A 17,500-nucleotide genomic window follows, 5' to 3' on the forward strand; every position below is an offset into this window, starting at 1 on the left:
ATTACCTGAATTACCACAATTCTTGCTAATAATATCGAAAAAATCCCAAAATTTAATCAAAATCTTGATCGTAAAACCAAAATCTTAAATCTTAATGATTTTTTTACCCACAAAAGTTGTTCTCCATTTTTGTGTACAGTATTTTGAGGTGTAAAAATCACATTTCACCAGACATGAAGGTTTCATCATTATTATTATGATGATGATGATGATGATTATTATTATTATTATCATCACCATTATTATTATTATTATGATGATGATTATGATTGGTATTATTATGGTGTAAGCTGTGTGTCAGTGTTTGGCTCGTCTCCCTGTGGTCTCTGAGGTGTGCTCCTCCCTGTCTGGCCTCTAATGCAGTATTATGTCATAATTGATTGATTGAATCTGCTGATGCCGGGAAGATGCACTGGGATGGACAGTAATGGCCCCGCTGTGGGTTTCCCAGCAGCACAGAGTGGGAGTGGAGCGCTTAGGAAGAGATACTGTGTGTGCTGAGACACTGTCCATGGTGCTGAGACACAGCGTATAGACACTGCCCATGCAGGTTATACACACTGTCCATAGTGCTGAGACACAGGGTATACACACTGTCCATGGTGCTGAGACACAGGGTATACACACTGTCCATGGTGCTGAGACACAGGGTATACACACTGTCCATAGTGCTGAGACACAGGATATAGACACTGCCCATGCAGGTTATACACACTGTCCATAGTGCTGAGACACAGCGTATAGACACTGCCCATGCAGGTTATACACACTGTCCATGGTGCTGAAATGACGGGTATAGATACTGCCCATGCAGGTTATACACACTGTCCATGGTGCTGAGACACAGGATATAGACACTGCCCATGCAGGTTATACACACTGTCCATGGTGCTGAAATGACAGGTATAGACACTGCCCATGCAGGTTATACACACTGTCCATAGTGCTGAGACACAGGGTATAGACACTGCCCATGCAGGTTATACACACTGTCCATGGTGCTGAAATGACGGGTATAGATACTGCCCATGCAGGTTATACACACTGTCCATGGTGCTGAGACACAGGGTATAGACACTGCCCATGCAGGTTATGCACACTGTCCATGGTGCTGAAATGCAGGTTATACACACTGCCACTGTCCATGGTGCTGAAATGCAGGTTATACACACTGCCACTGTCCATGGTGCTGAAATGCTGGTTATATACACACTGAATCTACAGTCCAGACTCTGAGTCTGGAGCAGGGCAGGTGGGCATCTCTGTCCTAGAGTACAGCACTCAGCGTTAGCATTAGCTTGGGCTGCAGACAGAACAGCAGTACTGCTCGCCCACAGCACAGCGAACAGAAGTGACTCCCCAGGCTCATAGAGAAATCCACAGGGCATGTGGTCTGAGACTGGGAAGCTGTTACGACTGCAGCCTGCAGTCTGTTAGCACACTCAAGCTTAAGCCCCGCCCTTCCCTTTACTCCGTTTTCCTGGGACACGGCCAGAACACGCAAGATGATTGGCTCTCTGAGCATTAAGCCCTGCCCTTCCCTTTACTCCATTTTCCTGGGAAATGGCCAGAACACGCAAGACGACTGGCTCTCTGTTCGTTAAGCCCCGCCTTTCCCTTTGCTCCGTTTCCCTGGGAAATGGCCAGAACACGCAAGACGACTGGCTCTCTGTTCGTTAAGCCCCGCCTTTCCCTTTGCTCCGTTTCCCTGCGACACAGCCAGAACACACAAGATGATTGGCTCTCTGTTCGTTAAGCCCCGCCTTTCCCTTTACTGCGTTTCCCTGGGACACGGCCAGGACACGTAAGATGATTGGCTCTCAGAGCAGCTAACTGTTGGATCTCATTAATCATTAATCAAGGCTCAGGACAGCTCGGGTTTAAACTAATTATCACCAATGTGCTAAATTAACCGAACATCGGCCACGATCCAACCACGATAACAGCACAAGATAAACATTCAAGCACGAAATGCTTCAGCAGAAACTGTTCTGATGTGTGGCTAATGTCTGAGTAGGAGACAGAGAGAGAGAGAGAGGGGGGGGGGGTAGATGAGGAGAGGAGGGCCAGAGTGATGGATGGCGCTTTATTAGGGGTGGAGATGTGTGTCTGAGATAAAGAGGTGATGTATAGAGATGAATATGATGGCTGAAACGCAGAAAGATGGATGAGTGACTGATGACCGAACGGGAAGGGGAGAACGATACACAATGTCCCTCTGAATTCTGAGAAAGAGGAGGATTCGATGCAACATCACTACACTTTCCAAAACCCCAGAAAAGTCTGCACATCCTGCTATACCATACAGCTCTACATAAAAACAGGGAGACTGCCAACAGACTCAGATCAATACAGAGAGCGACTATCCCGTCCAAATTCAGAGAGAGACTATCCCACTTTAATCCAGAGAGAGACTATCGCACTCTAATCCAGAGAGAGACTATCCCACTTTAATCCAGCTTCTGCACCTGCCGGTTCAAACAGCCCAGCAGGTGGGCAAACGCACCTGTACAGGTGTGCTCAAGGCATCGCTCCTCAGAGCCTATTTCCTGAATTACACGGTAAAATATTTTTCATAAATGGCCCATATTTTGTGCAAGCCGCATGACAAATTCTCCTTCGAGGACAATAGAAATATTAATATTTTATTCTTCATTTCTGTTTCAGTGATAATCAGAGCATCTCTCTCTTCTGAGTTTATTCATTTATGAATCAGGCACAGTGAAACACACAGTGAATCAGGTTTAAAAATATGATTCTGTCAAAAAAATCACTGAAGTACTAAAATATTTATTTTCCCATTGTTACCATTTGTTTTATGAGCTAACATAACATTTTCATATATGTTAACACATAGGGGTTCTGGGCAGAAATACAAACATGTCAGAGATATAAACAGTGATTGATGGGCTCGCAGTGTATAAACATCTGTTCTGCTCTGGAAGGAATTAAAAGCCATGAACACACCCAGAGAAAATTAGAACATGTAATATATGAGATAATATATATAAGATATAAGATGATATACTGTATGTAATATATAATTTCCAAAATAATATTTTAAATACAGTGCGGTGAAAAAGTATTAGCCCCCTTTCTGATTTCCACTATTACTTTGTCTAATATTACATTTTATTTAAACATCTGAAACCATTCAGGGTGACAAATATGCACTACTAGAAGAAATTTGGATGGGGGCAAATACTTTTTCACAGCACTGTATATAGTATATATCACAAAATATACTATATAATATATAATACAATGTATGCAATATATGAAACATATAACATATAATGTGCAAAGCGAGAGTGAGCAGCTCATCCCTCACTCCCTGAGGGCTGAGAGGCGAAAGAGGAAGTGCGTGGGGCGGGACAGGAAGCTCCTCAGTGTCTCACTTCCTGGGTGAATGAGTTAATGAGGCCGTGCGGCTGTGTGGTGCACACGCGGGCGCGCCGTCGCCGAGCAGAGGGGCGCCGTCGCCGGCGATATTTTTAGCGGATTTTGGATGGGGAGGGAAGAGTTTACAGGAAATTGTGTTTTTATCGGCACCACTGGCTGCAGGGCCCAATTAGGACCCCGGACTTTGTTAGCATGTCGTTAACGAGCTGCGTGATTATGTCATGCTCATTTGCATATCGGGCCCATTACTGCCGATCTCTGAAAGAGTAAACTACCCCCAGCCACCCCCAACTACCCCCAGCCACCCCCAGCCAACAACAGAAAAACAGAGAGATAGAGACAGACAGAAAGAGTCAGAGAGAGAGCGAGAGAGAGAGTAGAGTGAGAGAAAGCCAGACACACACACTGACACTGACAGTGACGGACACACACACAGACGCTGATGTGCAGTACTCACCCAGCACACCCAGCCGGTAGTTGATGGTGACCACGATGACGTTGCCGTAGGCAGCCAGGACGCTGGCATCAAACATGTTTCCTGTGCCCTCCATGTAGGAGCCGCCATGAATGAACATCATCACCGGCTTCCTCCTGCGGTCACGAATATCTGCACACACGAGCACACACACACACGCAATGCACACACACACACACACACACACACGTACAAACACACACACACACACGCACACCCACACGCACGCGCACATGCACACCCACACGCACGCGCACATGTACACACACACACACACACAAACGTACAAACACACACACACACATTCACACACGTACAAGCACACGCACGCACACACACACACGCACGCGCACGCACGCACACACACAAACGTACAAATGCACACGCACACACACGCACGCGCACACACACACACACAAACATACAAACACACACACACAAATGCACACGCACGCACACACACACATGCACGCACACACACATGTACACGTACACGTACACAGAAACGCACATATGCACGCACGCACGCACGCACACACACACACACACACACACACACACACAGGGGACAGAAGAACACAAAGGGCCAGTTAATCACTTCATTAAGAAACACTTTCAGCCTCACAGCTTAACCTCGTACAGCTGAAGGCTGGAATTTTATCTTGTTGAACTAATTAAAAATGTTAATGAAAATTCTAACCAGCAAAAATAGCAGTTTTCAGATGAGGGTAGAACTGAAAGCATTCTGGCCCAAATTCTATTACATCAAAACTTTCAACATTTCCACTGACTCAGTTGACAGAACACACAATATCACACACACAATCCTGATATCACTCTCACATAGACTAAATAAAACTAACACACAATCCTGATATCACTCTCACATAGACTAAATAAAACAAACACACAATCCTGATATCACTCTCACATAGACTAAACAAAACTAACACACAATCCTGATATCACTCTCACATAGACTAAATAAAACTAACACACAATCCTGATATCACCACTACATAACACACACACCTGAAAACCTACAAGACAAAAAACTAACACACAATCCTGATATCACTCTCACAGACTAAATAAAACAAACACACAATCCTGATATCTCTCTCACATAGACTAAATAAAGCAAACACACAATCCTGATATCACTCTCACATAGACTAAATAAAACTAACACACAATCCTGATATCACTCTCACAGACTAAATAAAACAAACACACACCTGATCTCATATGACTAAATGAAAACACCAATCTGATCACTCTCACATAGACTAATAAACTAAAACAATGTATACTCACAACAATAACAACCACAACTGATATCATCTCAGTAGATAAATATCTAACAATAAATTAGTGTAGTGTTCATTTAGTGAGTGTACAGTGTAATTTTGGGTACTTTGTAGTTTATTAAGTATAGTGTGTAGTTTAATGAGTGTAGTGTGCACATTTGTATCACTCTCAGATAATGTGGAAAGATACATGACTGTGCCTGCTTATCCAAAAGACTGAGAGAGAGAGAGAAAAAGAGAGAAGGGGGGAGAGGAAGGGGGAAGGAAAGAGTGGAAGGAAGAATGATCCTGTTTCTTTATCACACATAAACACACATGCAAACGTGCTCACAGACAAACACACACACAAAGCACGTAAAACAAGAACACATGCAGGTGGTGATGATGCTGCATTGCCATGACAACTGTTTCAAATGTCTCCAATCACCACACCACCATTCCATCCCACTGACTCACTCTCTGACTGTTACCATGGAGACACTTTCCAATCACACATTTCCACACCTCCCCACCAGAATCAGCACCTGAACTAGAATAGATTTCACACACACACACACACACACACCCTCACAAATAAACACACATACACACATGTGCACACACTCACACATAGAGACTTCGACACACACACGCACACACACACAAACAGACACACACAATCTCACAAATAAACACACATACACACGTGCACGCACACACACACACACACACACACAGATACTCTCATAAAACATTCATACACACAAACCCTTGTGAATAAACACACATACACGTGCACACATACACACACACAGACACCCTCACAAAACACTCATACACACATGTAGACACACAACAATCACACATACACACTTACAACCATGTGCACACACACACCCTCACAAGTAAACATACACACTCTCACACACATGCGCACACACAAACACACACACTTAAGAGTCCTTGTCTCGCTCTCTTCTTCTGTGGTTTTATGTCAGGCTGTCTGGAGAGCCCTGGAGGACTCCTCTCTCTCAATAAGGCTTCACAGTGTTGGCTTGGCCTCCTGCAGTGTCTGAAGGCCAGGATCCCTCACACTGCAGGGGGTTATGGGTAAGCTGTGTACCTGAATTTGCCACTGTTATTGCAGGAGAAATAAAATGGCTAACCCACTTTTTGGTGACTCATATGATGCTAGCACCCTGCTCTCTCCTTGTAGAGAGAGCCACTCGCATGTGAACTGAGTAATTATTTTATGAATGGTACTGTATAAACACTCACACATGTCCAATGCATGCTTGTGTGTGTGTGTGGGTGTGTTGTGCATGTGTGCGTTTGTTGTGCATGCGTGCATAACTACAATATCACTAAAATATCTCCAAAAATATTTTGAAGGCAATAGCAGCATTTTCATGTTTAAAGGTCTGGATTATTTAACAATTTAAAAATGTCATTGGACATTATGTTTTTATTGAAAGGCAGGATGTGTGGAAATGTTCTGTACACTCAGAATTGCTATTAACTGTATTTTTAGTATTAACAGCATTGCCACATTCATCTACCACTACAGAGTGCTCTCTCTCTCACATCTACCGCTACAGAGAGTTCTCTCTCACATCTATTACTACAGAGCTCTCTCTCACATCCACCACTACAGAGAGTTCTCTCTAACATCTATTACTACAGAGAGCTCTCTCTCACATCTACCACTACAGAGCTATCTCTCACACATCTACCACTACAGAGAGCTCTCTCTCACATCTACCACTACAGAACTCTCGCTCACACGTCTACCACTACAGAGCTCTCTCTCTCACATCTACCGCTACAGAGAGCTCTCTCACACATCTACCACTACAGAGAGCTCTCTCCCACATCTACCACTACAGAGAGCTCTCTCACATCTATCACTACAGAGAGCTCTCTCACACATCTACCACTACAGAGAGCTCTTTCTCACATCTACCACTAGAGAGCTCTCTCTCACATCTACCACTACAGAGCTCTCTCTCACACACATCTACCACTACAGAGAGCTCTCTCACATCTACCACTACAGAGCTCTCTCTCACATTTACCACTACAGACAGCTCTCTCTCACATCTACCACTACAGAGAGCTCTCTCTCACATCTACCACTACAGAGCCCTCTCTCACATCTACCACTACAGAGAGCTCTCTCTCACATCTACCGCTCACAGCTGACCAATGAGCTGAGCTCAGCGGTCACAGAGCAGAGCAACCAGCAAACACGCCCCAAAACTGCATTTCTATCTATAGCACAACCCAGAAAGACCTCAGTGTGCAGAGTGGTGTAATGCCCAAGGGAGGGGCTGTGCTTCAATTCCTGAAAGAGGTCCAGAATCACAGGCTCACAGGCCGAGGTGAGGGGGGGGGGACGTCCTATACACGGGACGTCCCATCTGAAGACAGTGCTCAGCTTCACATAAATACCTGCCATTCAATAAAAAACACGCTACACCATGCCTCTAATGCCAGTTCTAAAAAGGTGTTATTTTCATCTCAACTCAAGATGAAGACATAATATGTGCAGGAATACTGTGTGAACGTGGAGATGGGGATGCGATGAAACAGATCTGTGCTATCCCGCACAGCACTGATAACATTTAGAAGCAGTGATATCTGCTGTATCTCAGTGTTATTCTAGGAATGCATATATGCATTTTGTTTTACATTTTATGATACATTCCCCCCGCTTCTCCCCAGGTTGGAAAGCCCAGCGACGCTCACGCTGCTGTTCCACAGCATGCAGACGGGTGTGTGCTCTCCCGCTAAACATGTGATGTCAGCCCCCGCTATCATCACACCACAGGTCACGCGCCGGGCTCCCGCAGACGTGAGTCTGAGGAAGACACTTCCGGCGCAGCTCAGCGCGTGAACTCGCAAGCCGCAAATTAGCCAGCAACAGAAACCAGAGACAGAGACAGCTGTGCATCATCCTGTAGGTCTGTCAGCCACAGTCAGCATGTTGGGTTAAAACGTGCTATAACACTCAGCCGATACCACACTCTTGGGTTATAACATGCTCTAACACTCAGCCAATATCACACCGTTGGGTTATAACATGCTATAACACTCAGCCAATATCACACCGTTGGGTTATAACATGCTATAACACTCAGCCAATATCACACTGTTGGGTTATAACATGCTATAACATTCAGCAGATATCACACCGTTGGGTTATAACATGCTATAACATTCAGTTGATACCAAACTGTTTGGTTAAAACATGCTATAACATTCAGTTGATACCACACCTTTGGGTTATAACATGCTATAACACTCAGCCAATATCACACTGTTGGGTTGTAACATGCTATAACATTCAGCAGATATCACACCGTTGGGTTATAACATGCTATAACATTCAGTTGATACCACACTGTTGGGTTAAAACATGCTATAACATTCAGCAGATATCACACCGTTGGGTTATAACATGCTATAACATTCAGTTGATACCACACTGTTGGGTTAAAACATGCTATAACATTCAGTTGATACCACACTGTTCGGTTATAACATGCTATAACATTCAGTTGATACCACACTGTTGGGTTAAAACATGCTATAACATTCAGTTGATACCACACTGTTGGGTTATAACATGCTATAACACTCAGCCAATATCACACTGTTGGGTTGTAACATGCTATAACATTCAGCAGATATCACACCGTTGGGTTATAACATGCTATAACATTCAGTTGATACCACACTGTTGGGTTAAAACATGCTATAACATTCAGCAGATATCACACCGTTGGGTTATAACATGCTATAACATTCAGTTGATACCACACTGTTGGGTTAAAACATGCTATAACATTCAGTTGATACCACACTGTTCGGTTATAACATGCTATAACACTCAGCCAATATCACACTGTTGGGTTATAACATGCTATAACATTCAGCAGATATCACACCATTGGGTTATAACATGCTATAACATTCAGTTGATATCACACTGTTGGGTTAAAACATACTATAACATTCAGTTGATACCACACTGTTGGGTTAAAACATGCTATAACATTCAGTTGATATCACACTGTTGGGTTATAACATGCTATAACATTCAGTTGATACCACACTGTTGGGTTATAACATGCTATAACAATCAGCCGGTTCACCCACAGTGCACTAAAATCTTCAATCAGACTTTAAATGTAAATGTATTTTAGTAATAGACACACCTGCAAAGATAATCAGTCATACTCACATACTCACACACATTTGTACTCCACACACACACACACTTGTAAAGACAGACATAGGTGTAGGTGAGACAGGTAGAGCATGCCAGAGGGAGTACACACATGCACACACACGCACAGATGCACGAACATACACACACACACACACAAGTGCAGGTGAGCCAGGTAGAGCATGCCAGAGGGAGTACACACACACATACACACACACACACACACAAGTGCAGGTGAGCCAGGTAGAGCATGCCAGAGGGAGTACACACACACATACACACACACACACACACACACAAGTGCAGGTGAGCCAGGTACAGCATGCCAGAGGGAGTACACACACACATACACACACATACACACACACACACACACACACAAGTGCAGGTGAGCCAGGTACAGCATGCCAGAGGGAGTACACACACACATACACACACACACACACACACACACACTGTGCAGGTGAGCCAGGTAGAGCCGGGGAAGGTACCTTGTTCTCGGGGCCGGTTGGCTGCTGGGTCGGGAGGTTTTTTTGTCAGCGGTCCTGCGCACACAACAAAGAGAGAGAAAAATACATACAGACATTTAGAAAAAGGGCACACATGTAATCTGCCAAATCTAACAGAAAAAGAGCAGGAATGAAGCACTGACACACCCATCAGAAAGTGGAAAGAGAGAAAACCTGTCTGTACTGCCCTGTGGGGTGGGGCTATGCGAAATATTACTATGTAAGTATGTATTACATACTATAACCCTGTAAATGCCCCTAAAGGGCATACTATAACCCTATAACTGCCACATAGTTACTCTGTAAGACACAGAGATAATAAGACTTATACTTAATCCTCTGGTGAAGAGGTAGAGAGAGATAGAGGGAACAAGAGAAAGAGGGAGAAATAGAGAGAAGGAGAGAGAGAGAGAGAGAGAGAGAGAGAGAGGAAGGGGGGCTGGGGATGGATGGATGGATGGATGGATGAGGCTATACAGAGTCCTGTCTGAAGCCTGTTCCTGTCATGAAATCAGCCACCTGGCAGGGAAAGAGGTGAGCTGGTAGCCATGGGAACGAGACAGAAGGGGTGGGGCCACGAAGCGTCTGCAGGGCAATGGGAGGAGGGAGCAGGGGGCAGACGCGGGGGGGCGGGGGGGGGGTCAGACAGATTAGCGCTTGTCAGTTAAATGCACGGAGGCCCAGGTAGCGGTCTGTAGCAGCCGCAGATACCCATCTCCCTCATTCGCTTCCCTGCCTCAGCCTGTCAAAGCCGCCAGGTGGCCCCCCCTTACCCCCGCAGAGCCATCGTGCCCCCACCCCACCGCGCCACCTGCCCCCCCCCCCCCCATCCCCCCGGCCACCGTGCCCCCACGCCCCCCCCCCCACCCCACCAGAGCCATCGTGCCCCCAGCCCCCACCCTTACCCCCACAGAGCCACCGTACTTACTGACCCCTCCCCTCAGGATGACATCATCACTCCCTCTCCTAACTATGCAGCATGACATCATCACTCCCTCTCCTAACTATGCAGGATGACATCATCACTCCCTCTCCTAACTATGCAGGATGACATCACACCCTCTCCTAACTATGCAGGATGACATCATCACTCCCATTCTCCTATGTGAGAATGCTCCAGCCTTGTTCAGAAGATCTGTTTTACACTATCACCCACTGGAAAAGGGCTACAGCAGCACCTGGATCTACTGGAGAAAAACCATCAAACTTTGCCCTGGCAGTGAATATGAAAAGCACAAAGATTACGCCCTCCCAGAATAATCTCTCATCCCAGGACAGCAGAACCTGCTTTGCTGTAGGCAACTCTGTTCCACAAGCTCAGGCTGAAAATCAGTGTATCAGGTAGTCTTGGTCTCGCAGCCAATGAAGAGCCTGCATCCTGTCCAATAAAGATTAAAGAAGATTAAATACATATTCTCACTGGAGTTTGGAGTAAAATGTTTGATGGTTTCATGAAGCCAAATTCTACAAAAACAGGCAGAGTACAGGAGAAGCCTAACGAGATGTGGAGGCCTGGATTAGGCAGATATCCAGCTCTAACTGAACGCAAAGAAAACACATTTCAGAGAGCGTGTAAAACAAGCACAAACAGAGCCCTGCAAACCCAGGAGTGCAGCCCAGAAACCCCTAACCCCAACTAGCACCAGCACACTAGCAACAGCACGCTAGCACCAGCACACTAGCACCAGCACACTAACACCAGCAGGCTAACACCAGCAGGCTAACACCAGCACACTAGCACCAGCAGGCTAACACCAGCACACTAGCACCAGCACGCTAGCACCAGCACACTAGCACCAGCACACTAACACCAGCAGGCTAACACCAGCAGGCTAACACCAGCACACTAGCACCAGCAGGCTAACACCAGCAGGCTAACACCAGCACACTAGCACCAGCACGCTAGCACCAGCACACTAGCACCAGCACACTAACACCAGCAGGCTAACACCAGCACACTAGCACCAGCACACTAACACCAGCAGGCTAACACCAGCAGGCTAACACCAGCACACTAGCACCAGCACACTAGCATCAGCAGGCTAGCACCAGCACACTAGCACCAGCAGGCTAACACCAGCACGCTAGCACCAGCACGCTAACACCAGCAGGCTAACACCAGCACACTAGCACCAGCAGGCTAACACCAGCAGGTTAACACCAGCACACTAGCACCAGCAGGCTAACACCAGCACACTAGCACTAGCACCAGCACACTAACACCAGCACGCTAACACCAGCACGCTAGCACCAGCACACTAGCACCAGCAGGCTAACACCAGCACACTAACACCAGCAGGCTAACACCAGCACACTAACACCAGCAGGCTAACACCAGCACACTAGCACCAGCAGGCTAACACCAGCACACTAGCACCAGCACGCTAATACCAGCACACTAGCACCAGCACACTAACACCAGCACACTAGCACCAGCACACTAACACCAGCACGCTAGCACCAGCACACTAACACCAGCACACTAGCACCAGCAGGCTAACACCAGCACACTAGCACCAGCACGCTAACACCGACATGTATTTGGTATATGTTTGGTAAATTTTTGGTATATGCTTGGTAAGTGTTTGGTATGTGTTTGGTAAGTGTTTGGTATATGTTTGGTATATGTGTTGGTAAGTGTTTGGTATATGTTTCGTAAGTGTTTGGTATGTGTTAGGTATGTGCTTGGTAAGTGTTTGGTATGTGTTTGATATATGTTAGGTGAGTGTTTGGTAAGTGTTTGGTAAGCATTTGGCATGTGTTTGGTATATGTTTGGTATGTGTTTGACATGTGTTTGGCATATGTTTGGTATATGTTTGGTATGTCCTGTACTGGGGACTCTTAGCTCACTCACATCCTCCCTCTCCCAGGCAGCAGGTCCCAGGAAGCTGAGATTATTAATACATTCAGAGACAGCATGAATTATTCAGCCTCCTGCATTTCAGCAGAAGGAAACCGCCACGCGTTTGATGTTTGTGTATGTTATTTAATGAAAAGGTGTCAGCGAACAGACAAACCCTGCAAAGCGAAAATACAATTCAACAGAGAGAGCAAGAGAGAGAGAGAGAGAGAGAGAGAGCGAGAGCAGCTTTCTACAGACTGCTTACACCCAGAAGGAAGTCTTTCGAGAAGTATGTTGTGCTGCAGTTACCTGAAGTGTATTTTCTTACTTTAGACCACAAGTCCCTTTATGACCATATACCCGTCACTGTAAAGCCATCAGAAACATCCTTCATTGTACACAAAACACTGTCTAGGCCAATCAAAAATGTACCCTAAAACTGAAATACTTTCAAAAACACATTAACTCTTTAATTTAATATAGTAAATTCTGAAACACACTAAAATTCAGCAGACACTGCAGACCTGGAGCACCCCCCCCCCCACTAACTGCCCCAAGCAGCCCCCTCCAGCGGTCTATATAAATTCAGTAATGAGATGCAGGATTGTTCCGGGACAGGCCATTGGCCGTTTTGACACTTTCTTTAGATCCCGGTCCTCATCAGACCAGTCTGGCTGAGCAGTTCACAGGAAGCAGATTTGACCCTGATCGCCGCTGAACCCAGCGACCGGCCCACTGGAGTAAGACCGGCTTGTGTTTGCTTCCCCTCATTTTTGGTCACCGATTCAATCAAACTCATTAAAAAGGTGCTTTTCCTCATCAAACACACAAACATTTTACTGTTTTTTGTGACAACACAATTAATAAGTGAGTCGCTCAATTCCTGAATTGTTGCAGGGCCTGGAACGATTAATTGACGACTCAAATTTAAGGAGCTGGCGGGGTACTGCTCTGAACGTAAGTCACAACGCACGCACCCCACAGAACTGTCCGTAAAACAAAGCAGCAGAACTGGTTCAGCTGTATACAGTGTTTATTAGCATATATATTAACATGATCTCAGCTACCTTAGCTTTGAACATTGGCTGCCAGCAGGGCCATTATTATTTCAGTGAAGGAGAGGGTGATTATTTATAATTACACATCCGTGTGTGAGCCTGCAGCCTCCCTGCTCACGTTCTTATGTGCATCTCATGCACCCGAGGCCCCACGACACAGTGCTCCCGTCAGCCCCAGCTTATCCGGGCCAACTGGAATATTAAAACAAACATAATCCGAAGGGTTTGTTCTTTCATCAAAAGAGGCTTTGCACCCGAGCTCACATTCTTTCACATTTATTTACAGACTTTCACACCGACGGCCCCCTCAACACCTCCCCCCCACCCCCCCCACCCCCCAACCCCCCACTGCAGAACGAGGAGAGGCCTTATAGCACAGTAGTCTGGTTCAGTCACATGGGGAGGTCTGTAGTTCAGTCACATAGGGAGGTCTGTGCTTCAGTCACATGGGGAGGTCTGTACTTCAGTCACAGGGAGGTCTGTGCTTCAGTCACATTGGGAGGTCTGTAGTTCAGTCACATGGGGAGGTCTGTAGTTCAGTCACACAGGGAGGTCTGTGCTTCAGTCACATGGGGAGGTCTGTAGTTCAGTCACATGGGGAGGTCTGTAGTTCAGTCACATGGGGAGGTCTGTAGTTCAGTCACACAGGGAGGTCTGTGCTTCAGTCACATGGGGAGGTCTGTAGTTCAGTCACATTGGGAGGTCTGTAGTTCAGTCACACAGGGAGGTCTGTGCTTCAGTCACATTGGGAGGTCTGTACTTCAGTCACATGGGGAGGTCTGTAGTTCAGTCACATTGGGAGGTCTGTGGTTCAGTCACATGGGGAGGTCTGTAGTTCAGTCACATTGGGAGGTCTGTGGTTCAGTCACATTGGGAGGTCTGTGGTTCAGTCACATGGGGAGGTCTGTAGTTCAGTCACATTGGGAGGTCTGTGGTTCAGTCACATGGGGAGGTCTGTAGTTCAGTCACATTGGGAGGTCTGTGGTTCAGTCACATGGGGAGGTCTGTAGTTCAGTCACATTGGGAGGTCTGTGGTTCAGTCACATTGGGAGGTCTGTGGTTCAGTCACATTGGGAGGTCTGTGGTTCAGTCACATTGGGAGGTCTGTGGTTCAGTCACACAGGGAGGTCTGTGGATGTCTCTGGATGTGTGCAGTGAAAGGGCTGATGGTACAGAGTGGAGTGCAGGTCTGATGGGGTCAGAACTGGGGCTGATGCAGTAATAACAGCCTCATCTGAACGCTACGGGTTGAGTGACATAAGCCCTGAGTCAGTTCTCCTGCTCTCTCTCTCTCTCTCTGTGCTCCTGCTCTCTCTCTCTCTCTCTGTGCTCCTGCTCTCTCTCTCTCTGTGCTCCTGCTCTCTCTCTCTCTCTCTGTGCTCCTGCTCTCTCTCTCTCTGTGCTCCTGCTCTCTCTCCCTCCCTCCCTCCCTCCCTCGCTCTCTCTCTCTCTCCCTCCCTCCCTTGCTCTCTCTCTCTCCCTCTCTGTCAGAATAGATGCCGGTCAGGCTTACAGCAGGCTGTGCTGGGATCTGTACAGGATTAAAACATAAATCTGCTGACAGACTGAGGTTCAGCATTAGTGCGAGCTCCACTGTTCTGCTGCACAACCTCACACAGAATCAACCCTCACTCTGAATGGGGCTCATTCAAAAGGCTAAGAGCACGTCCTCCATTCATAAAAAGCTCTCCCGCGCTGCCAGAACATGACCCAGCGCTCTCCGGGCGAAGCTGCTGCCATCGCTGAACCAGCAGGAGCAACCCAACGGCACCTAACAGCAACCCAGCAGCACCTAACAGCAACCCAGCGCCCCCGCCACAAACACAGAGCATTACAGCACAGAGCACAGACACACCATTACAGCACAGAGCACAGACACAGAGCACAGACACACCATCACAGCACAGAGCACAGATAGACCATTACAGCACAGAGCACAGACACACCATCACAGCACAGAGCACAGATAGACCATTACAGCACAGACACACCATCACAGCACAAAGCACAGACACAGAGCACAGACACACCATCACAGCACAGAGCACAGACACACCATCACAGCACAGAGCACAGACACAGAGCACAGACACACCATCACAGCACAGAGCACAGATAGACCATTACAGCACAGAGCACAGACACACCATCACAGCACAGAGCACAGACACAGAGCACAGACACACCATCACAGCACAGAGCACAGACACACCATTACAGCACAGAGCACAGACACCCCATTACAGCACAGAGCACAGACACACCGTCACAGCACAGAGCACAGACACACCATTACAGCACAGAGCATAGACACACCATCACAGCACAGAGCAGACACACCATTACAGCACAGAGCACAGATAGACCATCACAGCACAGAGCAGACACACCATTACAGCACAGAGCACAGACACACCATTACAGCACAGACACACCATTACAGCACAGATCACAGACACACCATTACAGCACAGAGCAGACACACCATTACAGCACAGAGCACAGACACACCATTACCTTCACCTTTGCCAACCCGTCACCTCACTCAACCCCTCCCCCCAGCACTCTAACCCCCCCCCCATGTCACGCAGTGGGCGTGGCTGTGTGCCGGGGGCGGGGCTTACCCTCCTCGGTGGGCACGTAGATGTTGAGGTACAGGCAGTCCTCGCTCTGGTTCTGGAAGTACCCGGCGGCGGCGTCCAGGTTGTCGGTGAACCAGACGGGCAGCATGATCTCGGGCAGCACGCCGTGCACGTTCTGCGGGCAGACGGGGGCGAAGCGTGTGGCGTTGCGGACGTCGGGCCAGGAGCCCGGCGCCTCGGGCGGCTGGAAGCGGCGCTCCCCCACGGGGGGGCTGGCGTACGGCACCCCCAGGTACAGCTCCACCGGGCCCAGGATCTCGCTGGCCAGCTCCCGCCACACCCCGCGCAGCTTCCCGTAGTTGGTGGAGACGGTCGGGTGTTTGGGGCTGCCGGGCGGGGCCGTTAGCGTTAGCACCGGGCGGAGCACCACGCCCAGCAGCCACAAGAGGCAGGCGTCCCACAGCCGCCACTGGCCCCGCCCCCTCGCGCGCAGCGGCAGGGACGGCATGGCTGGGCCAATCACGTTGCCCCAGCGAAGCTCGGAGAGAAGGAGGAGAGCGAGGGAGGAGAGGAAAGACAGAGGGAAGAGAGAGGCACAGGAAACAGAAGAGGTGTGGGAAACAGAGGAAAGCAGCCCCTGCCCCCCCTCCCCCTCGGGGGAGCTGCTGGAGTGAGGGATTGTGGGTAAAACAGGGCCGGGGAGGTGGGGGCAGTCAGGGGAGGGGGGTGTGTGGACCTGTGTTGCTGCGGTAATGCATCTGTGCTTGCCGTGGGAGTGCCGGCTCAGAACGGGCGTGGCCAGGGGGCGGGGCAGAGCAGAAGTGGGCGTGGCGCTCTGTTACGTTCCATCGCTGTGCGCGGTCCTCATTGTGTCACCATGGGGTTAACCCCCCCACTCAGCTCCTGCCTGCAGGACACACAGAGGTCAGGGAAAGGTCAGGGCAAGGTCATGGGAAGGTCAGGGGAAAGTAACAGCTCCTGTACAGGAAACCAGGATATGCGATAGAGACACATAAGAGACACACACACACACATGCGCACTCGCACATGCACACGCGCACACACGCACGCACACAGTTTGTAACCCGTAGCAACACAATCTGCAGTGGAG

General features: G+C 48.0%; 1 protein-coding gene across 1 annotated transcript in view; it reads right to left on the reverse strand.

Moving 5' to 3' along the window:
- LOC135264270 (neuroligin-2-like) overlaps positions 1-17,500 on the reverse strand; it is a 53,004-nt gene that overhangs the window by 11,711 nt on the left and 23,793 nt on the right. The window contains exons 2-4 of the mRNA XM_064353060.1: positions 16,432-17,296; positions 9,889-9,942; positions 3,860-4,009 (exon numbers count right to left, since the gene is read on the reverse strand). Of these exons, the coding sequence (XP_064209130.1) occupies positions 3,860-4,009; positions 9,889-9,942; positions 16,432-16,897 (670 nt within the window). The 5' untranslated portion in view covers positions 16,898-17,296. The remainder of the gene's footprint in view (positions 1-3,859; positions 4,010-9,888; positions 9,943-16,431; positions 17,297-17,500) is intronic.

This window comes from Anguilla rostrata, chromosome 9 (assembly GCF_018555375.3).
Source record: "Anguilla rostrata isolate EN2019 chromosome 9, ASM1855537v3, whole genome shotgun sequence".
Classification (NCBI taxonomy): Eukaryota; Metazoa; Chordata; class Actinopteri; order Anguilliformes; family Anguillidae; genus Anguilla; species Anguilla rostrata.